The following is a 27230-nucleotide window of genomic DNA, read 5'->3' on the forward strand; positions in this document are numbered from 1 at the left end:
AATAGTTCTCGCTAATGCTGTCAGCATGAAAAAACAGGCAGCTGGGCAAGATGGGGACGCCTGTCCCTGGCTGCTTACCGAGGGGCTGAAGCTCTCCCAGCACATGAGCTCCTAGGATCTGGCTGCTGAGCGGCCTGTGCCACCAGGGTCCTAGAGCTGTAGGATCAGCTGTGTGTCCTCTCAGTTCCCCAGCTGCCCACTGTGCTGGCGTCTCCAGACTGTGGTGGTTAGATGTGGACAATGACAGGGTGGGAACTTGGGATGGGCTGTTTCCATAGGTGTCAAGCACTGAGAACTCTGTTTTGGGGGTGAGCCATCAATAAGAACAGCTCTTTATGATAGAGGGGCCCTCAACCATCACATCATCTGGGCAGGGCCTCCCTGACTGGGAATCAGAGGGAGAGAAAATGAGTAAGATCTGAAGTGATAGCTCTGGGGAGATTGTTTTAACAGTGGGCATGAGGTGGTAAGGCAAAGTGGAGTAATAGGCTTCTTATTCAGTTGGAGTTGCCATGGAGACCAAGCCCTTGAACCTAAAGTCCCTAACTTTGCAGCTGAACATGATGAGGGGGCTGCACAAGGTGGTCTGACAGAGCCCAGGAGCCATACCTCAAAGAACTGCTTTATTGATACTGCGAGGATGGGCCTGGCTGCCCACTCAAGTGGTCCTGTAGAAAATACTTGGGAGCTGTGGCTCTTCTGGCCCAGAAGCAACCATAGCCACAGCAGAGGGAATCGGAAATCTTCACATGAACAGAGTCTTTCTGAGGGTGGGCAGGGAATTGCAGCCCTGCACTGGCTGGACCCCCAGAACGTTTTTGGCAAATCCTTGCCTTGGCTCAGGGCTCTTGGCAACCAGTATCAGGCATAAAGGTTGGCCCAGGGGCTGTGGCGCCAGTGTCCCTGTAGCCACTTGCTTGGGGTTATCTGCTGAGGTACAGTCTTACCTCAGATGGCCTGGGCTAGCTGATGGTTCAGAGGCCCCATGCCTGGCATAGTGGTTGTCTGGAGTTGGAACCAGGTAGCAAGAGTCCCGGGTAGTGTTGGCGAGAAATAGCAGAAGGCTGTGGAAACCCCCAGCAGGCCTTCTTCCCTCTCCTCAGAGCGGTCAGGTGCCCTGGAGTAGCCAAGAGGTGTCAGGGGGAGCTTGGGAGAGGAGGTGCTACACTCAAGGTGGTCTGGAGTTACAGCTTCGGGGGAGCTGCCTCGAAGGTGATCAGGCTGGATTCTGGGGCAGCCCCCTTTCCTGGGAGTGTGGGGGTCTTGTCTGAGGGTAGCGGGCTATCCACCTTGGCCCCTGCCTCCTCTTCATCGTCGTCCATGCTTGGCCAGACGGACTGGTCCTCCACTCTCTTCAGCCGCTCGTTGAGGGCCTTTAGGGCCAGTTGCCTGGAGCCAGAGGAGATATGACAAGTCACTTGGTTGGACGTGGCTCATGCCCTATATTCTTCCCCCATGAAGCTGACTCTCCCTACCACCCAGACTTCTCTCAGAATCCTGTGTATTCCCCTTCACCACGAAGGGCCCAGGGCTCCCCAGGGACTGGGTAGGGCCCACTCTGCCATCGGAAAGAGGACCCAAAGGCTATATACAGCCTTCCCTTCATAGTCCTGACACCTCCAGGCTAAGAAGGCCAGCAGGGTGTCTGCCAGACTGCCCACCAGGCCAGCTTCAGGAATGATTCTGAGGGTGGTGCCTAAGCATGGGCAGAGCTGGTACCCCAAGGAAGATGGGTAGCAGGGTAAGTCCCTGGGATGTGGGCACTGGTATCGCATCCAAGGAGAGGATTATGATGTCTCTCTCCTTGTTAGGTGTGTTTTGAGTCTCCTGGCAAGGGTCTGAGGGGAATGCTGGAACTCAAGCACCTATCTTGGATCTCAACCTGGGAAGCAGGGCCAACTTGGGTCAGCCCATCCCTCCTAACTGACTTCAATGTTCTTCCCAGAAGAATCCCCACAGCCACCAGGACCTGTGTTAGAGCAGGGACACACCAAGTTCCTGCAGAAAGAGAAAGAGGAACAGCTTATGTGTGTAGGACACAGGCCAGAGCCTACTGGTTCCACTGGATAAACCCTTTTGGACTTCACTTTGGGGAGAGGTGGGAAAGTTGACTGGAAGGTGTACACGTGCACTTGGGACCCTAGTCTACCCAGGAGTGGAACACCCATGCTGCCAGCTAATAATACTTCCAATAGTGGTCACCGTGGAAGCCTGATGCCTTAACCTGTCTATGCTCCAAGTAGGGGGAACAGCCTGTGATAGCCTTCCAAGTTCCAGCAGAGAAGCAAAACCTCCAAATGCCAGGGAACATGACAGGAAAGGCAACAAGAATATGGGCACAGAAAACCCTAGCCCAGTTCCACCCTGTCACATGGCAGACTGGCATAGACAGGACAGTTCCCTGTGCTACCCAGGCTCCAATCCTGGAGACAGCCTTGTCAATTCTGTCTAAAGCCTGCTAAAATAGAGAGGTAGTGGCATACTAATCACTTGTTCACAAGGGTCAAAGATAGGAAACCCTGCCTCCCAGTACTAGTAGCCCTTTTGGGTTTGGGAGGGGCATTCTGCCAGATGCCCAACTGGTTGGAGTAACAACCACAAGACTATGCCAAGAACCTAGCTCCTGACAACCTTCCCTACCCCAGCTTGCCATTTTCTTGGGCCTGAGCAGAGGTGCTTTGAATCTCCAGCCAACCCTAACAAATCCAAGACTTCTCACTAAAGGCGGAGTCACCACCGGGCCCTGGCTCCACCTGCAGAGCTCTGGGGACAGCTCAGTTTCTGCTAGATCCAGCCTTCTTGGTCCCACTTCCGCCACTGGATAAAGTGAAGACAGACCTCAATCTTTAGAATTCATCAGCCATAGAGACACGAACCATCGGGGCCCACAGTCATGCCTCGCAGCATGCTTTGTGCACTTTTCAACACCCACCGCCTTGGGCCATAGTAATCTGTGGCCCTTCCCCAGGTGGAAACTCCTTCAAGAAAGGGGTGTGTCCCACGCTCACTGCCACAGCCCCAGTGGAGAGTAAGCACAGGGATAACCTTTCAGGTGAATTCATAAAGCTGCCTGCCAAGAATCCATTTTACAGGTGAGCAAAAGTAGAAGCCTTTGACAAACAGAAAGTAGGAACAGAGCCTGCTCTAGATTTCACTACTAAAGTAACTGCCTCAAAAAAAAAACTTCAACATATAACGTTGGAAATGGAGCTGTGACAACTCTGGTGAGTCTATAGACCTGGCAGAGAGAGAACTGGATTAAAAAAGATCTGCCCTGCCCTGGACAAGATGCATTCAATGAATAATTCCGCTGGGACTGCAGATGGTGCAGATGACTTGGTTTACAGATAATGAAGAAGGTTGCCTCCACTCCCTGTGTGGTCAGCAGGCTCCCGCGGTGGGTCACATGGCCTGTCCCTTGGGTGTGGTGACACATACATGCTGGAAGGATGCGGTGGTAAATCTAGTAATACCCCAAGGTTCCCCCTCAATAAATAAGTGGCAGAGAAGCACAGCATCTGAATTAAGACCCAGGAAGAGGATATGGTTCAGCATTTTGAAATTGGGGTGGCCCAGACCGCCTCGTAAGGAAGGTCTCCTTGTCTGTCCCTCCCTCACTGGGGAAATAGGACAAGCAGGTTGTTTCTGGCTCCCACAGGACCAGTGTCTAGGATTCCAAGATTCTGAGACAAGGCCAGGATTATGTGTTTGGCCCTCCATTAACCCCTCACACAGTACCAAAGGAAACTAGACATTTCTTAGAACTTGTTAAGTGGCCTGGGTGGTGAGAAAGGCATATTGCACTCCTTCATGTTGGAAAGCACTACTGGAGCCCAGCACCTAGTTGCTGAGGTTCTCAAAGCCACAAACTGGATTTTATCTCCTGAGTCTGCCCGAACACCTGACCCTTGGCTGCCAGCCAACACAGCAAGCACAACAGATGGAACGGTACTTGATCAATAAAAACTCTCTTAGCTTAATAAGGTTTTGGAAGACTCCACAGTACCTTCTCCGCTCCGCATCCTGAGGGTCTGTGCCTGGGAGGCTGATGGTGATGGAAGATGGGGCACCTACATCATAGCGCTTCACTGTCTTCTGGCATATCTTTACCTTCACCAGGAGACTGTGCACCAAGTTCGCCAACAGCCCCACCACAGGCTGCAGGATCTCAGGGAAGAAGGTGGCAAAAGCAAAGTGGTCAGCCATGTCCCCTCGACCTCGGCTATGGCGCTGGTAGAAGCGGAGATACACCCAACTGGAGAGCAGCCCAAAGCCATAGGAGGCCAGTGCTGGGCTCTGGAGCAGCGTGGCCAGCCTCAACAGTAGCAGCAGCCCCAGCAGCAGCATGGGCACCACGCTGACGCGCACCTGCGGCACACGCAGGACCACGCAGTCCCCCATGGTTTGCTTGAGTGCCACCAGGACGCCACCTAGGAAGCCCAGGGCTCCGTGGATGCGGATAGTGAAAAGGTAGACCAAGTTGAAGGAAGCCATGTAGGTGAGGAGGTAGGCGAAGGCCCCCAGCAGCCCCACAGACACGTTCACCACTGAGAAAAAGATGAGCAGCTCCAAGGCTCCCCAGAGGGGCTCCAGCAAACGTCCAGCCACCACCACTGTGGCCAGGCTGATGGCCACATCCCACACGTGCTGTTCCATCAGCCCATGGGTGGCCAGGGTCCAGATCCAGAAATTGGGCGGAAAGAGGTAGCCTGGGGTGACCGCCAGGCAGCCCGTGTCCACGGCGAAGGACAGCAGATAGAGGAAGAGTACTGCCGCGCACAGGGTCTTTACCACCACGCTGGCGCTGGCCAGGATGGCCCCCAAGTGCTGGCGGGCGCCCGGTAGGGCGCGCTGCATCTTCCCGAAGGGCGTCGGCCTGAGAGAAGGGTTTAGTGTGTTAGGGGGGGCCTCCCCGGGGCCTCGTCCCAGTCCGGCCCCGACGGGAGGCCCGGGCCCGGCCTAGTCACTGGCCTATGGCCCCGGTGAAGACTCCACTTCTGGTCGCGTCGGCTCCTGTCCCAAACGGCCGAGCTGGGTCTGGTCGCGGGCCCGGGGCCTAGGCCCCTCGCCGGGGACCTGAGGGAAGGCCCTGGGAGGCTTCCGCACGTCTGCTTGCCGGCCTGCCTGCCCTGTGGGCCCCGCGCCAAGCGGACCGGGCTGGCGTTGATCTCAGGGCTCGGCTTATTCCATCCACTCGGGGGCCCTACGGTCTGCGCGGGACCAGAGCCTTGTTCTGGGCCCCGTCAAGTCTCGTCAGCTCCGGCTCGGCCTCGGTCTTGGCTGCGACCGTACCTCCTCCCTTCCCAGGCGCCGACAAACAGCGGTGCTGCGCCTGCGCGCCCGGGCAGCGGCGGAATGCCCTTCCGGCTCCGCAGCATGCTGGGACACGGAGTCCTCGGCCGAAGACGGGGACGAGCGGAAATCAGGGTTCTGCGTAAAACTACAAGTTCCAGGAAGCTGTGCGCCCGGCCGTTCCGGTTGGTAAGAGAAGGGCGTGCTGGGCAGTGGTAGTTCTCCGGGCTGTTTCCGCTGGTTGTCAGGAGGTGGGCAAGAGTGAACTGGCTTCGCTAACCTCGGGAAAGCTGCGGGTACCCGCGCGGCAGCACGACTGCAGACACACCCTTGCTGAATTTCCTGGGAACAGTGACTCCGTGCATGTGCTTCTGAGTACATCTGAGTGTGTCCTTGTGGACAGGTGTGTAGGTAAGAATGTAGGTGGTCTTGGTGTGCGTACCAGTGTTCGGGAACTCCCGAAACTTCCGCAGTCCGGTGTGTGCCTGCCCAGGTTGTATGGGTCTCTGGGATCTGACCCAGATTGGAATTCTTGCTCTGCCATTTGGCGGCTCTGTGACACTGGCCAAGTTCCTCGGTTTCATGGACCGTAAAATGGAGATGATGACAGGACCTACTACGGTGAGGGTTCAAGGGGACTGTGGTGTAAAATGCCAGTCCATCCTGGGTGCTCATTGAGTGTGTTGCCCAGGCTAACCTTGTTACAAATGTGGTGGACCTGCGACTCGAACTTAGGTCTCCTGCCCCTAAAGGGGCAAGTCTGGGCTGCTTTTAGTGACTCTCTTCCCCACCCCGACTCTCTGGCCCTGAGGAGAGACAGAGGTGGGCCAGGGTGTCCCTGGGCCCCCACTTTACTGCAGCGGTAGCTTCCTGCAGTTTGTTCTGGGCAAACTGATTTTTTGGTGTATTGAGTTACGTTTTAAAAATGTAATTGGAATAATTCTAGGACAAAGCACATTTATAAAGCGCAGAATCCCTTCCTTTCAGCCACCGATCTCAGTACAACTGCCGATGTGCACATAGCCTTCCAGGTTACAAAGGGTGTTGATGTGACACCCTTTTCTTTGTCTGGGGTCTGGGTTCTCACTGGATGCCACCTAGGGTAGAGTTGCCAGATTTAGCAAATCAAAATACAGGGTGTTCAGTTAAGATAAATGAATAATTTTTTAGTGTAGGCATGTCCCCAGTCTTTTTAGTATGGTGCAGTATTGGAAACATGCTAAAAAACATTTGTTGCTTATCTGAATTTCAAATTTGACTAGATGTTCTACATTTTATCTAGCAACCCTACCCCAGGCCTCCGGGGGCTGTTGCAGGGCATGGAGCTCTCTCAGGGGTTACTGGTTAGGCATTGCTCTGTGGCCAACCCATGGAGGGGAATGAGGAAGAGTGTCTTTGCTAAGGCCTAGGATGTGCTCCTCTATTTTAGTGTCTGAGGCCCTCCAGCCACAGGTCACCTCCTCTCTGAAACCTTTGATTTCTTGCCCTTCTCACCAGGGGTGGGGGAGAAGAAGATTTCTCCTCAGTCTCAGTTTGTTTATCTGCAGTATGCAGATAAACTAGTACCCAGCTCTAAGGTGGTAAGCTAGCTGCCCACCCGGTGAGTGCAAAAGTATGCGTCATGAGAGAGTGAGCATCAGCAGTCCTGGGAAACCTCTGCGCTGGTCGTTACTAGTTTCTCTCCTTGAAAAGAACGTGAGGGTTTACATGGACTAGGATTGATTATTAAGAGAGTTGGGATTAAAATGAACAAGGGCATAGGGCAGGCAGAGGGAGGTCTGAGAGGATCCACCGAAATGGACTCAGTCTTGGGTTCCAGCATGAGCAATGGTGGTCAAGGAGAGCACTGGGCCTTGAGCCTCCCCTGGGCTGGAGAGGAGCCGTGGTCATGCTTGTTGGTGGGCCAGACCCTGGCCTCCTCTGGACAGCAGGATGGGGCCCTCAAGCACCGGGTCCTGGACTTGGGCCTGGTACTAACTCACCCTCCCCCCTCCTCCCAGTCCATCTAAACCTCATGGCCACGTCCCCCTGCCATCGCTCTAAGTGGATGACCTGCCCACTAGGCCCTGGTGGTTTGACTTGATGTCTAGATGCCTGCCTAAACTCGAATCTCATCTGTCTTCTTTCTTTCACCATCCTGGCCTTTAAGGACAGCTTTTCTCAGAGGCTTTTGAGATTATATGGGACAAAGGATGTCAAGGATCTCTCACTTCGGAAGCCCGGAGGCATTATGCACTATATCCACCGGGTACCTGGGTTGCAATGGCCTTCAGTCCCAGCTGAGTGGTAGGTGGGACTTTGAAGTCCTGGCCACCTGTCTTCAAGCTACCCAATCCCCACCCTGAGGCGGACACAGTGGATGGGAACCATTTGAAGTGAAAATATGAACATTATTTAATAACTGATCTTCTGTAATAAACCATTTGAAAATATTTTACAAGGAATCACACACACGATATTTTACAAAGTTTCTTGACTTTTTTGTCACTGTTGTTTTTCTGACTTGTCTGTACAAAATAGAACAACAACCAAAAAAAAAGGGCAGAGAAGAGGAAATGGCCCCCCAGCCCCCCACAGATCCCCCGAGCCCGAGGTGAGGGGGCAGCCAGGTCGGGTGGGTGATGAGAAGGATCAGACCCAGCTGGGGGTTGGACAACTACCTGATGGGGATTGTTTGTCTGTTTTCCTGTTTCTTAAACTTAAAATATATATTTTTCTATATATGTTTGATTCTTTTTTATTTTTATATTCTCCATTGAGCACCTGACTACACTACAGTTACACACACGCCCCCGCAAGACATGGCTGGCATCTAGGCTGGGTGTACAGCACGGGTGCCCACCCTGGCACCAGCAGTGGGCACGGACCATACACACACACTGAGAAAGCAACAAGCAACATGACATTAATTAACGGAGCCATTAATTAATGCATCACCCTCCCCCCTCCTCCCAGTCCATCTAAACCTCATGGCCACGTCCCCCTGCCCTCCGTCCCCCACTTGCCCCCAGGCTGGGATGCCTTTGGGGGAAATGATCAGAATGAATGGTGTGAAGACATGTGCCTGGGCCCAGCCTCTGTGTGTGCACAGAGTGTGTACATGTGTGTATGCGTGTACAAATGTGTGTTCAGCAGGGAGGGGCAGGTTGCCCCCCCCCGTTGGGGGCAGGGAATGTGTGTGTGTGTGTGTGTGTGTGTGTGTGAGAGAGATAAAGAGTGTGAGTGTGAAGAAACAGGGAATGGGCACAGGCCTGAGTGTGTAAGGGCCAGATTGGGGGTGGGATGGCCCAGCCAGAAGTGGTCATGTCACTCTGGCTAAGGCAAAGGGCAACGTCTGGTGCAGGCAGTGGCGTGTGGTCCTGCTGGGGGCCTGACACTAGTGCGAAATGGTTACAGTGAGCACCTGGCGGGGTGGGGGACATATCCGGGATACTGGCGGCTAGGGTGGGACAGAGGGGTTGTCACCCCCTGCCCCAGCATTTGGCACTGTTTGACATTCAGCTTTAGAGACAGAGGACCAGCTGGGCTGCAGGTCAGATTAGAGGCGGGTGGTGAGCAGGAGATGAAGTGTGCATGTGCCAACCCTCCCACCAACCCCTTGCCCTGTGTAAGGCTTTGTGAGCCCCCACCCCCACCCTACCCCACGGTGTGTGTGTGTGTGTGTGTGTGTGTGTGTGTGTGTGTGTCCGTGTCCTCCTTGGTGTGTCTAATGTGAGTCCAGTTTCTGCCCTCAGGGCTCCAGGTGTGTATGGGGTTGTGTCTGAGCCAGTGTCACTGTCACTGGCCTGTCACCTGCAGGGCTGGAGGAAGGTGGGAGGTGGCTGTAGGCCTGAAAGGGGCAGGAGCCCACTGTGGGGCTGCCTCAGGACTTCTCTCCTGCTAGGACTTAAGCTGGGATGCACAGGCCTCAAACTGCCCATCTCAACTTCATTATTCCCAGGGAATCCAGATTTGGTCCTGGGTGGGGCCTAAGGGCCAAGTTAGAGGAGTCCGGCTGGGGCAGGGCCTAGGTCTCCTGCACAAACGGAGCCTTGGGGCAGGGTGGGCAGTGGAGGCCTGGTTTGGCACCAGTACGGTGGCTTCCCTGTCCCAGCCCTCAGGGGTGGGTGAGTCTGGTGGGAATAAGGGGTCTGGGGTCACTCTGACAGTTCAGCGGCGAGATGTGGCTTGGGGGCCAAAGACCTGCGGCACCCTCCTTTGGGACCCCCACACTCCAAGGCTCAGACTCTTGGGCCTGGCCGCTCAGGTCCTTCAGTGAGGGAGGAGGCGAGGCTCTAAGGCGGGGTGTATGGGACAGGGGAGCAGGGTAGAGGCGGGGAGGCCTGGGGAGAGGTGGGGGGGCGCTCAGACGCGGCGCGAGGCGTGGGCGTGGACTTGGGGCTGCGGCCGGGGGGGCAGGCCCAGGAGGAGCAGCAGCTGCAGGGAGACCAGGACGCCCAGCGACGGCGGGAAGGAAGCTCCGCGGCCACAGTCTGAGGTATCTTCCTGCGGGAAGAGGCAAGGAGCGGGTCGGCTCGGGCGGCCCGTGGAGGGGAGGGGAGGGGAGGGGAGCGCCAAGTCAAGTGCGCCGCCCCCTCCTCACCGTCGCGTTGTAGTCAAAGCAGATGTGCGGGCCTCTCCGGTATCGCGGTCTCTGCACCAGTTCACACTGCTCCGGGCCGTCCGCTGGGCATGGGTGGGGAGTCAAGGAGGCGGCAGGGCACGGAGGGGGCGCGCGGGGCAGGAGGGGGCGCGCGGGCGGCGGGGAACGGCGGGGGGCAGGATACAGTGTGTCTCCTTCTGCAGCAACCGGCCAGCCTCACACTGGCTGCACAGCGGCTTCTCGGCCACCACGAATAGAAGGTTGGTGTTGGTCAGTCTCTGCGCGTGGAACAGCCTGGAGGCAGCACGGGAAGGAGGGGCGTTGGGACTCGCCCCGCCCCTCCCTTCCCCGCTGCAGCCCCGGCTCCGCCCCGGGCCGCGCCCACCCGGCAGGCCCCGTCCGGCCCCGCCCGGTCCTCCGGTCCCGCACCCCGCGGGCACCTGGAGCAGTTTCCGCAGTCGATGATGGCGTTGTAGGAGGCGTTCACCGACCCGAAGTAGTACTGGGTCTGTTTCATGACGCAGCTGCTCTCGCGCGCCTCGGGGCTCCCCTCGGCCTCCGCGGGGTCTGCGAGTGCCCAGAGCGCCTCAGCCCCACCCATACACCCTGGCCCGGTCTCGGGCCTCGGCCTTGCTCAGCCATAAGCCCCGCCCTCCCTTTGGGGTGGGTCTGAGCTTCGACTCGGGGGAGGGGGTTCGAGGAGGGGCTTCCAAAGCCCTACCTACCTGCCTGGAACCAGCTATGATAGATGAGGCCGTACAGAAGCTGCTGGAACAAGGACCTGCAGGGCATGGGTCACTGAGTGGGAATGGTCACCAGAGACCAGTGCCCTGCCGCACCACCTCTCTTGAGCCCTCCTGCCCAGAGAGCACCGTCCCTCCGCCGCCTCCCCCCTGGGACTCACCAGGCGGCAGCCGAGGTCCACCAGGCCAGGTTAAGGAAGTCTGCAATGGTGGGCTGCGGTGGAGAGAGGGGCATGGGCTGCCATGGCTGTCCTTGGACCCGGGTTCCCCCCCCCATTCTCTCGTCAGAGGTGGAGCATCATCTGTGTGCAGGTCTCCCAGACCCCCCCAACCCCCGCCAGGCATCTCTGGGGCTCACCACAAAGACGCCCCGGGGTGCAGCACCCAGGTTGCCCGGCGGCTGGGGGGCACAGGCTGCCTGATAGTCGTAGGACTCTTTGCGGGTGTAGAAGGAGTTATTGTAGAGTGCCAGCATCAGGTTGGCATCCACCTCACTGAAGAACCTGCCCACCTGGGAATGCCAGGAGGGAGTGGTAGTCACAGGGCTGGCAGTGCTGCACCCCCAGAAGGCTCAAACTCTGGCCCCCCTCCTTCCACCCTCTTCTCGACCCTCACCTGGTCCCACTGATGATTCTGGTTTGACAGCACCAGGAATCCCCCATCGTCAATGAGGACACAGAGAAGGTCCTGAGAGGTAGGGAAGGGGGAGGAAGATGGAGAGGGGCCCAGGCCCAGACCTTCCTCCCCAGACCCTGGCAGTTGGGTGGTTGGGTCGAAGGGGCACAGTTCTGGTAAACCTGTGAAGTCGGGGTGGGATGTTGAGAACCCACTGCTCCCGCCAGGCCAAGGGATGGGCTAGGAGTCGCAGTTGGGACTAAGAAGTCTGGGATTGTGGTAAACTAGGGTTGAGGGCACACGTACCTCATTGTTAACTTCGCAGTCCATCTCACAGTGGCTGTTGGGGCCACACTGCTGGGCAGAGAGCAAGGACCATAAGGTGCCTGGCAGTGCCCCCCCATCACACCTTTGTACTTCTGGGTCCCCAGGCCATCTGCAACAGCCACTGCCTCCCCATAAGGCACAGGAACCACTCTGAGTGAGTGGTAGGGGTTCCTGGGGGGACTCGGTACTGCTGGGCTTACTGCCCCCACCCCGGCCCAGGTACCTTCTGAGGCTGGTCCTGGTGGGTACGGTTGCTGGCTAGCACCTTGAACTTCTCAGCCCAGGCTTCTAGGTCTAGTTTAACACCTACCACTATAGAAGAGAGCAAGGGGCCATCAATGCTTGCCTGCCTGGGCAGCACCCTGCCCACCGTCTCTTTCCCCACCTCCGCCCCAGGCATTCACCTGCTGGCCTCAGTGTGCGTCCGCCCAGGCTTAGCTCCACAGCCGTGCTGACGAGGATGCCCACCGTGTCATTCTCCAGCTCCAGTGGCCTTAACAGGGCTGGAGGTAGGGTGGGGAAGTCAGGACTAGGGGCTGGTGGCCACATTGACCACTCTGTGCTGGGCCTGTGGACCCAGGAGCCCAAGCCAAGCACCCAGTACCCAAGGTAGTGTTGGCACAGCCTAGCTCTGTCTTCTCATCTCTCCCAGTCTCGGCTAGCCTCATGTTTGAGAGGGGCCTCAGAGAGCAGAGCGTAGCCCTGGCTGAGCAGACAGGGAAGCCTCAACTTCCCACCTGCTGGACACCTGGGAGGACACTCACCATCCTGGTGTGGGGGTTTGAAGACATAGCCATGGTTGTCCAGGCTACGGCGGTAGAAGCTGGCATTGAAGGGCTCCGGGTTCTCTGTCCAGTCCTCAGCTGCTCTGGTTATCCGAGACAGACAGGAGTTGGTGGAAAGGGGGGTGGGGTGGGGGACAGTGTCTCAGCAGGTGCAAAGAGGCCTATGGGCAGCGGGACAGAGGCAGGGTCCCGGGTGGGGGCAGGGTGTCGGGTGGCAGTGTAGGTCACTTACTTGTTTGGGAATACACGGGTGATGCCGCCGTCGGTGGCAGCAAACACGGCCAGAAGGCTGTACCTGGGGGGCAGCAGGGAGGTGAGTCACAGGCCCGCCTTCTTCAGGGCAGGGCCAGGGCCTCTGGGCCCATCCCAGCCTCCTGCCCCCACAGGCTGGGTGGTGCCTACGTGTTGAGGTCCTGGTCCCGCCATGTGCGCTCCACCAGCTGCTGTGTGATGCCTGTGTCCAAGATCAGGTTGTGCAGAAGGAAGTTGTTGCCTGCAACGGGAAGGTAGGGGTGGAGGGGGTGGCTTCTTTCTGGTGGCTTCCTGCCCCCTCTCCCCCACACACCCAAGGCTCCAATAGGAGGCTTCCCCACTGCCTGGCCCAGGTCCTGCCCTGGGCTTGGGTCTGCATCACACCTGCCCGGTTTCTGGCTTCTTTTGGGCTGCCCCCTTGGGGTCTGGGCATTGCCCAGACCCGGCGGCCCCACCAGGCACTCACACTGCTTGGAGTCTGGAGTCACTTTCTCCATGAGTTCAATGAAGTTTTTCAGGAACTCGGTGTTGTTGTCTGAGGCATTCAGGTCCTTGCAATACTCTCTGGGGGTGGGGAGGGGCAAGAAGAGTGGGCTTGGGGGCTGGACAGAGCAGTAGGGTTGAGGCTTCCCAACAGGCCTGCCTGGCCATTGGCTGAGAAGCCCAGGCCTCAGCAGGGGCACGTGTATTCCTACAGGCTACATGCCTGGCAGGCTGCCGCGTCTAAGTAGGGACAGAACTGACACAAGAAGGATGGTCCTTGTCCTCCAACCTGGCAGATTCTCCCTCCTGGGGATAGCCCTGCAGAGCCTCCCACCCCTCCTGTGTAGCTGGACCCAGATGGCCCCTGGGGGAGGCCCCAGGAAAGGCCCCCTGGCCGGCTCATCCCCCTGTACGTTGTAGTGTTCCGGAGGGCACAAGGTGGGCGAGCAAGTGCCAGCACTGGCTTAGTCAGCCTGAGTGTAAGCCCTCAGCCTGCCACTTCCTGGCTTGGCACCTCTGGACAACTCACTTAAGCTCCCTGAGCCTCAGATTTTTCCATCGTACCACAGAGGGTATCAGGAAGTCAGTGGGAATGCGTGGGGCCTCCGACTGGTGGTTCCTTCTGCCCGGGATGCTCTTCCCCCAGAGGTGGACAGGTGAAACCCCTCACTTCCTCAAGGCCCTCGCTGGGCTCAGGCTCTAGGTCCAGACAACGTGGGAGCTTTGGGGGCACGGGAGGCCTGCTTAGGGCTCTGCTCCCCAGGAAGTCTGGTAGATGGAGCTCTCTCTTCTGCCCAATCGCTCATTCACACCCCTGCCACCAGAGACCTCCCCACTGGCCTGGATGCAGCAGCCTTGGGAATTTTTGCAATGCGCTGCTTCCCTAGTCTGTGCTAGGGCCCACGGTTTGCTGAGGGCACCTGGGTCAGGGTCTCAGTCCCCACTTGCTCTCTGGCCCCAATGGCCTTTGTGCAGTGCGCAGCCTGTACTTCTGTGGTAGGGGGCACAGCTGACACATCCAGAGTGACACCCGTAGGTTGTGCTTCAGCTACAACTCCCCTGCAGCCCCTCCCCCCTAACAATATGTACATTTACAGCTGTGGATTACTTCATTCGCTCACCCAGCACATATTTATTGAGTTCTCCCGAGCCAAAGATACAGAAGTGACAAAAACAAACCCAGTCCCCTCTTTCGGGGTCACGTGGGCCACCCAGGCCTTTTCACTCATTCCCACCGTCACTCATGCCCACAGCCTACCCCACAGTACATTCAGACTCTTACAAATGTACACAATTACTCACAAATACAAACACATCTACACAGTCAAGAGAAATTGGTGGGTGCATGCACACACGTGCACACGCATGGAGGTTAAGAGTGTCCAGAGCCCCTGGGGGGTGCCTGAGAGTGCCCAGGGGTCCAGAGCCAGGTCATGGGGGAGGGCTTCACCACGGGGGGGGGCTGTTGGTCTCCTCACTTGTGGGCCAATAGGCAGAGGGTGGGCACCCAAGGATGTGCATGTGCATGCTGAGTGTGCACTTCAGGGATGGTCCAGGGTGCTGGGCCCTGACCCCTCACTTGCCAGAGCAGCTCTTCAAAGCCCTTGTACTCCCCACCTCCCCCAGTCCCCTGTGAGCCACCATCCCTAAATTCAGCACTGCCGACGGGGGCTCTGGCTGGCTCATCCCCAGACCCACACAAACACTGACCGACACAGGACAAGGCTGGGGTGCAGGGTGGGGGGGTGGGGAGGGCGCCACAAACCAGAGCAGCAGCTGCCCAGGGAGGGGTGTGCTGCGGACAGCCCTGCCCAGGGCAGAAAGGGTCCTTCCTGGTGGCCTGGGAGGGCAGGGAAGATCGGCAGAGTCTGGAGCCCTCCCGCCCCAGGCCTGGTGGGGGCTGGAGCTGGGCGGCTGGCCACTGCTGCCTGGTGGGGTGGGGCATGGCCCGGGTATGCACAGGGCCGCACAGACGGGGCTATGCACGGGGCTATGCACAGGGCTATGCACAGGGCTATGCACGGGGTGGGGCGACACCGCACAGGACACACACACACACACACACACACACACACACACACAGAGCTCCAGGCAGCCGTGCAGGAGGCAGGGCCAGGGCGGTTGGGGTTGGGGTTGGGGAGGACACCTCAGCAAGGCCACACGCAAGCTACCTGGGAGCAATGAAAACATGTCCTTCAGACTCAAAGCTGCTGGGGAGCAGGAACTCAAAATCTGCAACAGAAACGGGGGGTTATCCGGCGGGGGCTGGGGAGGCAGGAGGCCAGGGGGCTCAGAGCTGACGGGGCTGGAGGGACAGGGAAGAGGGTGGCTTGAGGGAGGGGGGAGACACCAGCAAAGAGGGAACCCGCCACTTCCACGTTCAAGTTCGAGCCAGAGAGAAGGGGCGAGCAGAGAGAAAGGGAGGGCGGGGAGGGGGTGGAGGGCCTGTGGAGACTACAGCATCGCAGGAGGAGGGCAGTTATAGCCAATATGTTGCCCAGGCCTGGTCCTCTGTCGGCAGTGAGTCCCGTGGCGTGGCTGTGCAGCACATACACACGGACACACACACACACATATATACACACACTGCTATATATATGCATGGTCTGGGGGAGGCGCCGGTCTCGCTCTTATCACATCCGTAATGGAAAAAACCGCATGCCGAGCTTCCTTTGCCTCCAAAGAGACTTTGAGGAAGGGAATTGGCTTTTGGCTGCGGATTTTTATCTCTCTTTCTTTGCTGCAGCTGTTTGCATTTTTGGTAGGTCTTTTGTTCTGTGTCAGGCATCAACATGGCCAAACCGAGGGGATTTCTCATGGGCAGAGACAGTCCAACCAGAGACGGTGTGGGCAGCTGGGGCTGGGCTGCAGTGCATTGTGGGGGTCCCACGGTCCTTCCTGGGCTGGGAGGCTGGGTGAGGGCAGAGGGAGAAGAATGGGCCTCCACCCTTCCTAGGACCTGCCTGGGTTCAGAGCAGCCCAAGAGGAATGCTGGGGCTCCAGAGGAGCTGTGGGGTGCTCTTGAGGGGTCCTGTGCACATGTTTGAGAGAGAACACATAAGTACATGGGAGAGGGTGTGTGTTTGCCTGAGCGTGCATGTGTACGGGTGTCTCTGTGTGGCTTTGTGAGTGAATCTGGGGTTTCTCTGGGCCCTCTCCCTGCCAGGCTGGATCAGCTACCTGGCTGGTCTGCATCTTGGAGGCGTGCCCCTGCCCCTTGGCCTGTTGCACTCTGGGCAGCCCACCTTCCAATCCTGTCTTCACCAAGGTTCCAACCTCTTTGTGACTGTAGGGCTTTATTTTTGCAGAAGAGGGGTCTTCTCTGTTTCCAGATACTCCCACAATGCACTGCAAGATTCCGGGAGGTGGACTTGGCGTGCCTGGAGGGGCTGGGCAGTCACTGGTTGGACTGTTGCTTTCTGATGGGACTGTGAGGTAGGGTTTGGACACAGGCCGACAGGGAACGGGGGTGAGGGAGGGGAAGGAGGAGAAAGAAAAAGGAGGCAGGGAGACTAGGCTATAGTTGTCATTTTTACCAGAGCCCTGCATTTCTGGGGACACTGGGAGGGATGTGGAAGGGGGAGAAAAGACAACTCAAGCCAGTGGGAGTAGGGCCTGTCCCCCACCCCGACCCAGCCCACAGGGGCCCGCTCTATCCCTTTTGCTGGACTAGGCTGGACAGGGCCCCTCGGGCTTCTTGGGGAGCCCTGGCTTCCAGGCCATCCGCTCTTGGCTCTCTGTGCCCATCTGCCCCGGCCCTCCCTGGGAGGGGTGTCTCTGTGCACCGGTGGCAGAGACCCTTGCGTGCTTCTCTTGCTCCCCTTATTCTCCACCCAAGTCTGTGAGTTCATTGCCTGCCTTTCTCCGGAGTCTCTGGCTTGGGTTATCTCTAAGTGCCAGAACCTTTTTCTTCACTCCCAGACTGATTCCTTCCAAGCTCTTTCACTGGCCCTTGGGGTCCAGACACATTTCCTTTCTTCCTGGCTAGGCTCACCATCCCCGAGTCTGCTTTTATTTCCCAGGGGAACACCTTCTTCACAGCTGACCACCTGCCCCAGCGGCAGTGGGTACCGCGGTTGGGCTGGGCCAGTGGGCTTTAGCAAAGTGGTGGGGGCAGCAGGGGACAGGGGTGACAGCACCTAGGCCGGTGCCCAGGATGGTTGGGTCTGCCTTGCTCTCCCAGTGGTGTGGCTGATGCCCTATCCTGCCCATCTCAGAATCAGGGTGGGGGGCTTCCAGAGCCTCTGTCACCCCTTGGATGGCTCCAACTTCTGGACCAACTGGCAGAGATCACAGGAGGGAGAGAGAACTATCCCAGAGAAAGCCTCAGGTGGCTGGGGCTTCCCTTTCCCATAAGCCTCTCACAAGCCCTGCTGAGGACTCCTCTAGCCCCTGCCTATCAGGCCCCCTGCCCTGCGGGGTGGGAGGTGGTGGAGAGGCATCCAGCCCTGTCCCCACTGTTGAGTTGTCTTGGAGGGACAGAGAAGGTGGGGATGGGCAGGGACCTGCCCAGAGGGAGCAAGGAGGATGAAGACGGGGGCCTGAGCTCTCAGAACACCCGGACACCACCCTGCAGGCAGGGCCAGGAGAAGGGCCACTGGCTGTAATAGGGGTTTAGGAATGAGGGAAAAGGCAAGAACTAGAGGAGCCAAGGGGATGCTGGGAGGGAGCCCTGGAGAGCAGGGGTTTGGCTGGTCCTGGGCAGGGAGGGGGGCAAGCAGGGGTGTGAGGGTGGGTGGGGTGGGGAGAGGAGAGTGCACTGGTTCTGAATATACTTGCCCTTCAGTTTGCTGATTGGCACTGGGACAGTCCACCAAGAGAGAAAGCGAGGAAAACAAAAACAACACAAACACAAAAACAAACGAAAAGGGGGAAGGGGAGGGGGGGGCACAAACAATATTTTATTCAATGGCTGTTTGAATGAAAATATTGTGTCTCATCATCATACCAAAAGGAAACTTCTTGCAAAAAAACGACATGAGAGAGAAAGAGAGAGCGAGAAAACTCAAAGGAGATGAGCCCCGGTCGGCCAGGCAGGTGGGGGGCGCCCGGTGGGGCCGGAGCCCCAGCCTCCCTCCCAGTGACCTTGGGTGGTGGGCAGGCGGGGGCCGCAGGCTCCGGAGCCTCTGGGGGAGGCCCAGGGTGAGCAGGACATGCAGGGATGAGCCACAGGCAGAGGAGTGGGAAGGAGGGAAGGAGAGAGGTCCAGAGAGGAAGAGAGAGGGAGAGGGAGGATGGGGAAGAGAACAGAGGGAGGGAGGGAGGGGAAGTAGGGATGCTGGGGTAGGGGAGAGAGGGAGAGGGCAGAAGGGAGAGGGAATGGGGGAGACAGAGAAGGTGGGGATACAGGAAAAGGAGAGAGGAGGAGGGAGGGAGGAGGGAGGGAAGTGGGGAGAGGGAAGGGCAGTGGGGGTCGGAGCAAGGTGAGAGGGGCGGCTGAGGGAGGAGGGAAATGAAGGAGAATGAGTGAAGGGGGCGGAGGAGAGGGGAAGGAGACCCTGGGGGGATGGCACCACAGGTTGGGAGAGCTTTAGGGCACAGGGGGGAGGGGAGATGGGGGGGGTGTCTTCCAAGAACGCAGCCCCCAGGGGTGTGCGGGGGAGGCAGGCTATGGAGGGAAGACACGCAGTAGGAGAAACTCGAACCAAAAACCTCAACGGAAATCATGAGAGAATGATCTGGAACCAAATCTGAGAAAAGGCGAGCATGCAGATTTCCACAGACTTTCCGATGGCCGGTGCCCCAGCCTGCGGGTGCCTGGGGGGTGGGCAGACTGGGCAGGGGGGGCTGCCTTGCCACCAGTGGCTGGCTATGCTGCCTGGGGCCGGCCAGGGTGCGGGGCAGAGGCAGGGGTGCAGGGCGCAGGCAGGGGCCGGGCCACTTACACTTGACCTGCAGGATCTGGTCGCTGAGGTTGGCTTGGAGGTAGAAGGTGCTGTAGGGCGGGAGCACAAGCCCTAGGCTAGGGAGGAGGGGAGGGGAGGAGCATATGTCACTGCTGGGGAGAGGTGGGCCACACTGGCATCTGGCCCCCCACCCCATGGCCTCGGAGCTAGGCAGAGTGGCCCAGGCTATGACGTCCGCTCTCCTGCCCACCAGGGCCACCTTTCCCTGTTGGCTGTGGGAGATTCAGTCCCCAGACTCCTGGACGCCTCAGAATGCCCAGCCCCAAAGCAAGTCCCCCCCCTGCTCCCCCTCCCCCAGCAGCACCCCCCGCCCCAGATACCCAGCCGGCCTCCTCAATCAGGCCAGCAGCAGACTCACAAGGGGCAGAGCACTGTCAGTGAGCTAGGCTGTTGGGTGCACAGCCATGGGAGTGGGGTCCTTGGTCCCCCGAGACTTAGGTCATGTGCAAGCCAGTGAGAAGCAGGGCTGGCGCTAACACGGTGAGGAGCAATCACAAGCTGGGACTGGGGTGGGAATAAGACCGGCTCTGGGGGGCACAAGAAGACAGCCTGCATGACCTGGGCCTAACCCACAAGGGTACCTCCTCTGTGTGGTGCCTGTTGAGAGCCAGCCTAGGAATGTGCTGAGGGTGACATCCTGGGTGCAGATACCCAGGGATACGATCCAGGCAGGGGTGACGTGAGAGGGTCGTGTGGCATGGGGAGACATCAGATGCACTGTCTTGTCTCTGTCCTGTGCTCCCAGGAAATGGCCCTTGTTCCTGAAGGGCCAGCGAGAGGCCCTTGGGGGACCGAGAGTCCCGGGGTGAGTAGCGAGCAGCCCTGGCTGCTGGTGCCCCACTAGGATCATGGCTCCAGCCACTGAGCACCCACAGACTGGGTGGGGAGCGGGCTCAGACTCTGGGCTCTGGGGCTGCCCCGCCCCTCCCTGCCGGTCCCGCCCCACTCACCTGTAGTTGGTGCTCCTTATGGGCACCCAGGTGTAGTTCCGCACCACCTCATCTACGTACCTCTGAGAGAAGAGGCTGGGTCAAGTACTTGGGCCAGTGGGCAGGGGTGGGATGGAGTGCGGGAGGATGCCCACCCTGACTCTGTCCCCCTCCCCCATCGTCTCACCTCGTCCAGGGACTTGACCAATGTTCTGATCTGCTTGTGGCCCTTGTTGCCATCGATCATGCTCCGACGGATCTGGAAGGGCCAGAGACGTGAGGGGTGCGGCCCCTACTCTCAGCTGCTCTGGGTGCCGCCACCCATACCATACTCCCCTCCTTGCCCTCACCTCCTCCTTGTTCTCATCCTCCAGCTCAGCATCCAGGAAGTCCAGAGTCACTGGCTCCCGGAAGTTGGTGGTCTGTGGGAGGCAGGGCAGGAAGTCAGGGGGTCCCCGTCTTGTAGGGTTTACCCCTCCTCCTGACTGCCCCCTGGCTCACCTGGGGCTTGAGGTTGGGGTGCAGCAACACGTAGCCGTTCAGGTCAATGGCAAACACGTAGCCGTTGGCTCCAAGCTGGGGGCGTAGATGGTGGCTCAGAGCCTGGGGGGCCGGGCAGGGATTCCCCAGCCTCTCGAGCTCTTCCTCAGCCTGCTTTCCATACCACTGAGGGCTGCCATGTACCTGCCTGGGCCAGGGGCCCCCACATGCCACGTGGCCTTGAACCTATTTCTCAAGTCAAGCCCAGCACGCTGGCGTCCCTTGTTGAGGCTGATGGGCTCCATGGGACCACGAGTCGATCTGGCCTTCTGCCCCCATGACTCCTGGTTCTCTTGGAGCTCTCAGTCGGCCGGACTGCTCTGTCTCCACTAGCCCCTCCGTGCCGCCGTCTCCTCCCTGCCCCCCTACTTCTGCCTCCTCCTGGTCCCCATCTCAGTAGAGTGCCGAGGGAGGACTGTACCCCGTCCAGATAGAAGTGAAGGAGGAGTGAATGGGACCCTGGGCTCACCCTTAGCTCTCTAGGCTGCTTTCTCACTGAACATGGAGGCCATCCACACGGGGCCTTCGGGTCGAGGCAAGCTGTCACACACGTCCCATCCCCCACCCCTTTCACAACCAAGACTGAAGCTGCCTCCGCCACAGGCCCTGGGCCAGCCACACTGACCTTGCGCCTCCCCTGGTTTCTGATTTTGGTTTTCACCTTCAGTCCTTTGCTCAGAGAGTTTCCTGTAACTCCAAGGTATGCCTCCTGTCTATCCGACTGTCCAGGGGTTGGCAAACTATGGCCCGTGGGCCATGCCTGGCCCGTCACCTGTTACTGTACGGCTAGGAATATTTTTTACATTTCTTTTTTTTAAAGGTTTATTTATTTATCTGAGAGCAAGCGAGCAAGCGTGCACACAAATGGGGGGAGGGGCAGAGGAAGAGAATCTTCAAGCAGACTCCCTTGCTAAGCGGCCTATGTGGGACTCTGAGCTGAAACCAAGAGTCAGGCACTTAACCAGGAGCCCCTGTTTTGTTTTGTTTTGTTTTGTTTTACATTTTTAAGTGGTTGAAAAAGATCATGATGTGAAAATTAGGTGACATTTAAATTTCAGGATCCACAAACAGAATTGTATTGGAACACAGCTGTGCCCATTTATTTGTTTTATCTGTGGCCATTCTCAGTACAACAGCAGAACTGAGTATGAGTATTTACACTGGAAGAGCCTAAAATATTCATAGTCTGGCCCTTCACAGAAAGTTTGCCAACCCCAGCTCTAGGCCCAAGGTTACCTCCTCCAGAAGTCTTTCCTGACTGACTGAATTCACAGGTCTCCCTGGAGGTGCTATAATCCCCATCAGACGTCTCTGCTGAGCCTGGCTTGTGTCCACGTGGGAGGCAGAGCTGGGTGGATGGGCAGATGGACACTTACCGTGTAGTTTGGAGTCAGCCTCTTGATGTCATTCAGAGCCACATCGATGCCCATCACACCCAGGATCAACTGGTTCTGGGAGCAGAGGCATGGGGTCTGCAATGGGCTCAATCCCACGGGGGAGCCCCGCTGTCCAAACCTCATGCCTAAGGCCTTAAGCTGCTCACAAGTAGTTGCCTCTGTCCAGTCTGAAGGCCAGCCTGTCCCTCCTCCGTCCCAGGCCTGCCAGGGGCATGCCCAACCCCCCCAGGCATGCCCAGCCCTTCCCTGGTGGGGAACCTTACCTTTTTCTCCCCAGGGCCATCCTGTGTCAGGTTGAAAACAGGGAGGGTCCCTGTCACCACCAACCCCAGCCCCTGAAGGGAGAGGAGGATGACAGGTTAGTCTCCTGTGGCCAGCCATGCCCCACTCTGAGTGTCCAGAGAATGGGCTCAGGCACAGGCCCCTTTTTTTCTTCTCTGGTTTACTCCAATAAGGGGGCTCTTAAGGAACTTGACCTTGTGGGCACATCTGTGGGGGCCCAGAGGCCTTACCAGAGCATCCTCATACACGTTGGTCCATTGCACCTGCTTGGCTTCCTTGCCCGCCAGCACCATGGGCCTGCCCAGTACATCCAAATATTCCTGGGGAGAAGGTGACAGGCGTCATAAGTCCACCTGCCCACTGCATCTTCCCTGTTCTGCCTCCCCGTATATCAGCCTGCCACCAGGGGGCGCTCTCACACCACAGCAGCCCTTCGCTCACACTGTGCCCAGGAAGTAAGGGGCTAGGAGGAGGGCTAGAGTCTCACCTGCGTGTTAATGCGGATGGCTCCAATGGAAGGGATCTCAAAATAGTAACCTGTGAGGGAAGGTGAGGCAGAGGTGGGCCTGGGTGGTACTTGGGACCCATGGCACAGGGGCTCCCGTACCCCAGGCTGTGTCCAGGCCCCCTCACTTTCTGGTGTCACTCCTCCCAAGCTCCTGTCCCTTTACTGCTCCCTTCCCCTGCCCTGTCAATGGCGCTGATGCTAGGGAAGGGGCCATGAGTGTAGGGGTGTAAGGAAGCAGAGGCAGGGTGGAGGGACGAGCCTGAGGCTGAAGTCCCTCATGCTGGGATGGTGGTGACACTCAGAGTTCACCCAGGGGCCAGACCCACATGCATGGAGTGGTAGCTTGACCAGCAAACAGACACGGGAGCAGATAAGCCAGGCGATGGATGGACAATGGACAGACAAATGGGGAGAAAGATGCTCAGTCAGATGGACAAGTTACGTGGCCAGATAGAGAGATGGACGGTCACACGCACAGGAAGATGGATGGGGGGTAAACAGGCAGCTGGAAAGCTGGACACATGGATGGACAGGTGGATAAGCAACCCGATGGCCAGCAGGGCACGGCGGGCAGCCCCAGGGCGGGGACGCTGGACGAGGTACCTTTGTTGGCGCAGGCCATCCACTGCAGGGGTGTGACATCGTAGTTGTGTTGCCCCACGGAGAAAGTGAACACGCGCACCTGTTTGAGGCTTGAGGTTACTGCTGTGGCCATGAGAGGACAGCCCTCCCCGGTACTGGGCCCAGGTCAGGGGGCCCCCCACCTGGGCTGCGCCTCACCGTCCGGTTGGGCCAGTTGTACTTCTCAAAGACATCCTGCACGCGGTCCTCACCGCCATCCGTGAACATCATGATCATCTTATTGCAGTTGGCACGGGTTATGTTGGACTGGTCAGGGGTAGGTTTGGGGTCAGGCAGCGCTTGGACCCTCCCTGGCCCAGGGTGAGTCTCCCTCCCCCTGGAAGGCCCGGCCCTCGGGCCCTCCTCCCCACAGCAGATGGTGCTATCTGCCTGAGCCGCCTGTTGGGCGCTAACAAGGCCATTCGTCTTGATTTCCCTGGTGTCACCGAGCCTGGGCCTTGGCCTCTCCCCAGCCACCCGCTCATCCACCCACGGCGGCTCACGTTCTGCAGCTGGTCGAAGGCGTACTCAAAGCCGGCCTTGTAGCCTGTGGTGCCCTTGGCCACCATGCCCTGCACGGCCTCCTTGAACACCTTCTTGTTACGCACATTGGCCTGCACCAGGTGTGTGAAGCATGACACAGGCTGTGCCTTTTCGTTGAACTGCAGGGACAGGGTGGGTGGCGAGTCACTGCATGCCCCCACCACTCAGGCTGGCCAGGGCATGCGGCACCGGGTGGGGTGACCCATTCCTCACCCGCCCGCCACCTTGGCACTCACTGAGGCCACGTTCACATAGTCGTCATCCGAGAGCGTGTCCAGCATCTCACAGACAGACGTCTTCATCAGCTTCAGGGTCAGGCCGCTCACGCTGCCGCTCCTGGGAAGGTCATGGAGGTGCCAGGTAGGCTTCAGGTGTTCTCCGGCTGTTCCCTCATGAGGGTCCCAGGCGGCAGATTCTCTCCCCCCCCCCAACCCCTCCTGCAGGCATCTCTCACTCACACATCCACAATGATGACCATGTCCTTGGGCGACGAGGCCCCCTGGATGTACCTGCCCGGGAGAAGCGTCAGTTAGGGCCAGCCTCACTGGGACCTTGTGGGTCCTTTCTTCCTTCACCCACATATTGATTCAACGTGTTTCTACTGAGCATCCACTGCATGGACCAGACAGCATTCTAGGCACCGAGGATATCATTTAATAAAAAGGTCCTGGGGTGCCTGGGTGGCTCAGTCAGTTAAGCATCTGACTATGGCTCAGGTCATGATCTTGGGGTCCTGGGATCGAGCCCCGCGTCACAGTGTCCCCTCTCAGTGCGGAGTCAGCTTGTCTCTCCCGCTGCCTCCCTCCCCCACCGCTTGTGCTGTCTCTCTCTCACAAATAAATAAAGTCTTAAAAAAAATGAAACTCTAACAGTCCTTGCCCGTTACATGAGTGACCTGGTCCCCCAGCACATGAACGAGCCCAAGGAGGGGTGAACAGGTGATCCAGAGAGGGGGCAGGAGATATGTTCCTGGGCCCCAGTGCTTGTCATGTCCCCTTGCCCGGGACAAGGCCCCAAGGTCTGAGTCCTAGCTGTGTGTGGGATGGAACAGGGAGGGGGGAGGTCATGGGGTACTGCAGGAGAGGCAGAGCAGAGGGTGGGGTGTTCAGGGCTCAGATGGGGGGTGCGGGGGCTGGTGACCTGACAGAGGATATATCCACCCTCGGGAACCCCCACTGGCCCAATCCCTCAGTCCCGAGGGGGTGGAGTGCCGGGCAGTGGACGGGGGGCAGAGGCAGCTGGGAGGCCTGCCTGGGTGATGGGATCCATTTTCCAGCGGCAACGATGTGTGAAATGAAAATTGGATAGAGCTGGCTGCGCCCTGCTCCGAGTCCTGGATATCGGGAGGGAGGGGAGCGGGCGGCAGAGGTCAGGGGGATGGAGGGGGTGTCCCTGCCCAGCTCCTCCTTGCTCACTCACCAGGGTCTCCTTCGGACATCGTACAGGTCGATTTTCTTGGGGGCTCGCCAGGGGGTGGCTGTGGGAGGAGAGAAGGCGAGGAGGGGGGTCTGGCAGGGAAGGGCCTGGCCAGGGCCAGCCGGCCTGGCAGGAGTGGCTACTGCACAGCCCACCGGGTGAGCAACCACCCCACACACTCCAGGATAAGTGGGCTGGGTGACGGAGGAGGGTGGGTGCTGAGTGGACAGGAGAGATGGGCTGACACCCACCAGGATAGTAGCGAGTGACACCCGTGGCACTTCCGAAGACCTGCCACAGCAGCGTGGGGTCCTGCCTGCGATTCTCGATGAACACATTCTCCAGGGCCTCTGTCCAGTTGAGTTCATTAAGGATGACAGTGGCTGTGGGGGAGACAGGGGGCGGGGGTGAAAAGTGCCCGGGCTGTCCCCTGTTGAACCTCACCACGACGCCTATGCATGTACCCCCCACTTAGCGAGCTTCACCTGCTCTCTGCCTGGCAGGGCTCTCCTTCCTCAGGGCTCAGCTGAGGGCTGCATCAGCTCCTCCAGGAAGACTTCCAGGTCCTCAACCCCTCCCAAGCCAGCTTAGCCTACCCTTCGGCCAGGCCCCACGGGATCAGGCAGGGCAGCCGTGGCCTGTGGCCCCTGAGAGGGGCTGTCCAGGTGGCAGGGAGTTGTAAATTGGGATGCCCATCCAGCATGCTGCCTGGAGCTTGCAGCTGGTCCCTGGGGAGCTCACCCACTCAGCATGCACTCCGGGTTGCAGCCACAAGAAAGCAATTAAGGGCCCGATGATGGGGCAGGAATTATTCAGCTATTAAGGTACCTGATAAGCTGGAAGCCACTCAGCTCCATGATTAATCAACTGGGGCCAGAAGCAGGCCGGGGCGGGGGCGGAGGCTCTTGGAGGGGCAGGGGCTGTGCCACGATCCTGCTCCAACACAGGCACTTGCACACACATACACGCAAACGCATATAGCCTGTATACTCCCTGACGGGTATCTCTGCACTGAACCTCCGTGTTTCCAGCCGGGTGTTAAGAGTCCGTCTTCCTCGAACCTACCTGCCCAGCAGCCCGACTGCTGCCATGGGCACGGGGGCATGCATGCTCACACTTACACAGCACTCTGCACCCAGGGGAGGACGGCAGTGGGTCTTGCTCTCACAAGAGCAAGTTACCCCCACCCTCCCTTTCCCCTGGCCTCTGTGGCGGCACATGTGTGATCCCCTGGCCGGAGCCACCCCGACACACACTCACAGAGCGAGGCTTCTCTCAGATGAATGGGCTCAGTCCTGCAGATTGCTCAACCAGGGCAGAGACTCAGGATGGCTTGGGCAGCACCCCCATCCCCCAACTCAGGACAGCCCTAAATCTGGCCGATATGTGTGTGCGCATGTGCTCTCTCACGCGCGGCGAATCTGTCTCTGCATATAGGACCCTCAAAGAAACCTGCCAGGGGCTGGCCACCTACTACTGCTGGGCCTCTGTACCGAAACCCCCTTCCCCAGGGGCTATTTTTTTCCTTCAGTTTCTCCCAGTTTCTTTCTTCCCAGGCGGAACCCTGATAGATCCCTATCACAGATCCACCCCAAGTAAGACTCAGAGAATGTCTTCCAAAGGCTCGGCTCTTCGGAGCAGAGCCTCTGAACACTGAAACCTTTTTAAAGCAGGCGAAGAGCTGTGATTTAAAGAGACAAATGCGCAAGGTTCTGCCCATCACCCAGGGGGCGCAGACACATTCCTGGGCAAGGGGCCCTCTGCTCTCGCCCTCCGCCCTGCAGTGTGGGGCCTTTGCTGCATCGTATCTGCTGCCTAATCTCTCTCCCTCTGCTTCCACTCCCTTCTCTCTGTCCTTGTAGCTTCCCTTAACTGACCATAATGTGAAAACAAAAACACATTTCTAGCATTGGCTGTGCCTATTGAACAGTATGTTATGGTCCTGTTCCTAATTTAGAAACTTAGTGAGTCGAACAATCTCTATTTTTCTCTTTAACGAAAAAATAAAG

The 27230-nt window shown here is 58.3% G+C and overlaps 2 protein-coding genes across 9 annotated transcripts in view; both read right to left on the reverse strand.

The window, feature by feature from the left end:
* Positions 1-606: 606 nt before the first annotated feature.
* Positions 607-5340, reverse strand: TMEM115 (transmembrane protein 115). The gene is made up of 2 exons (XM_025885021.2): positions 4007-5340; positions 607-1389 (listed from the first exon to the last, which is right to left on the reverse strand). The coding sequence occupies exons 1-2, from the start codon at positions 4855-4857 to the stop codon at positions 1185-1187; spliced, it is 1056 nt and encodes a 351-aa protein (XP_025740806.1). The 5' UTR covers positions 4858-5340; the 3' UTR covers positions 607-1184.
* Positions 5341-7939: 2599 nt separating this feature from the next.
* CACNA2D2 (calcium voltage-gated channel auxiliary subunit alpha2delta 2) overlaps positions 7940-27230 on the reverse strand; it is a 140579-nt gene continuing 121288 nt past the window's right edge. Inside the window, exons 7-39 of one of the 8 annotated variants that reach the window (XM_025885237.2) lie at positions 25473-25604; positions 25225-25282; positions 24264-24314; positions 24042-24141; positions 23766-23924; positions 23422-23529; positions 23245-23323; positions 22621-22670; positions 22364-22453; positions 22115-22186; positions 21831-21905; positions 20416-20490; positions 20265-20336; positions 20102-20173; positions 19936-19997; positions 18965-19041; positions 17859-17879; positions 15251-15311; positions 13063-13160; positions 12747-12837; positions 12577-12639; positions 12324-12427; positions 11964-12062; positions 11783-11871; positions 11539-11586; positions 11233-11304; positions 10976-11128; positions 10779-10831; positions 10600-10655; positions 10315-10441; positions 10059-10168; positions 9875-9957; positions 7940-9777 (exon numbers count right to left, since the gene is read on the reverse strand). In XM_025885237.2, the coding sequence (XP_025741022.1) occupies positions 9637-9777; positions 9875-9957; positions 10059-10168; positions 10315-10441; positions 10600-10655; positions 10779-10831; positions 10976-11128; positions 11233-11304; positions 11539-11586; positions 11783-11871; positions 11964-12062; positions 12324-12427; positions 12577-12639; positions 12747-12837; positions 13063-13160; positions 15251-15311; positions 17859-17879; positions 18965-19041; positions 19936-19997; positions 20102-20173; positions 20265-20336; positions 20416-20490; positions 21831-21905; positions 22115-22186; positions 22364-22453; positions 22621-22670; positions 23245-23323; positions 23422-23529; positions 23766-23924; positions 24042-24141; positions 24264-24314; positions 25225-25282; positions 25473-25604 (2801 nt within the window). In that variant the 3' untranslated portion in view covers positions 7940-9636. Of the gene's footprint in view, positions 9778-9874; positions 9963-10057; positions 10169-10314; positions 10442-10599; positions 10656-10778; positions 10832-10975; positions 11129-11232; positions 11305-11538; positions 11590-11782; positions 11872-11963; positions 12063-12323; positions 12428-12576; positions 12640-12746; positions 12838-13062; positions 13161-15250; positions 15312-17858; positions 17880-18964; positions 19042-19935; positions 19998-20101; positions 20174-20264; positions 20337-20415; positions 20491-21830; positions 21906-22114; positions 22187-22363; positions 22454-22620; positions 22671-23244; positions 23324-23421; positions 23530-23765; positions 23925-24041; positions 24142-24263; positions 24315-25224; positions 25283-25472; positions 25605-27230 lie in introns of all 8 variants that reach the window. The other 7 variants (XM_073901251.1, XM_073901252.1, XM_073901250.1 and 4 more) reach the window with 7 other exon arrangements.

The sequence above is a fragment of the Callorhinus ursinus genome, unplaced genomic scaffold (genome assembly GCF_003265705.2).
Source record: "Callorhinus ursinus isolate GAN/ISIS: 27379988/994484 unplaced genomic scaffold, GSC_fseal_2.0 scaffold15, whole genome shotgun sequence".
NCBI lineage: Eukaryota > Metazoa > Chordata > Mammalia > Carnivora > Otariidae > Callorhinus > Callorhinus ursinus.

Coding starts and splice junctions, on each gene's coding strand:
- TMEM115 (XM_025885021.2), bottom strand. CDS start 4,857: ATGCAGCGCGCCCTACCGGGCGCCCGCCAGCACTTGGGGGCCATCCTG. Junction 1,390..4,006: donor CAGGATGCGGAGCGGAGAAG/GTACTGTGGAGT, acceptor CTCTGGCTCCAG/GCAACTGGCCCTAAAGGCCC.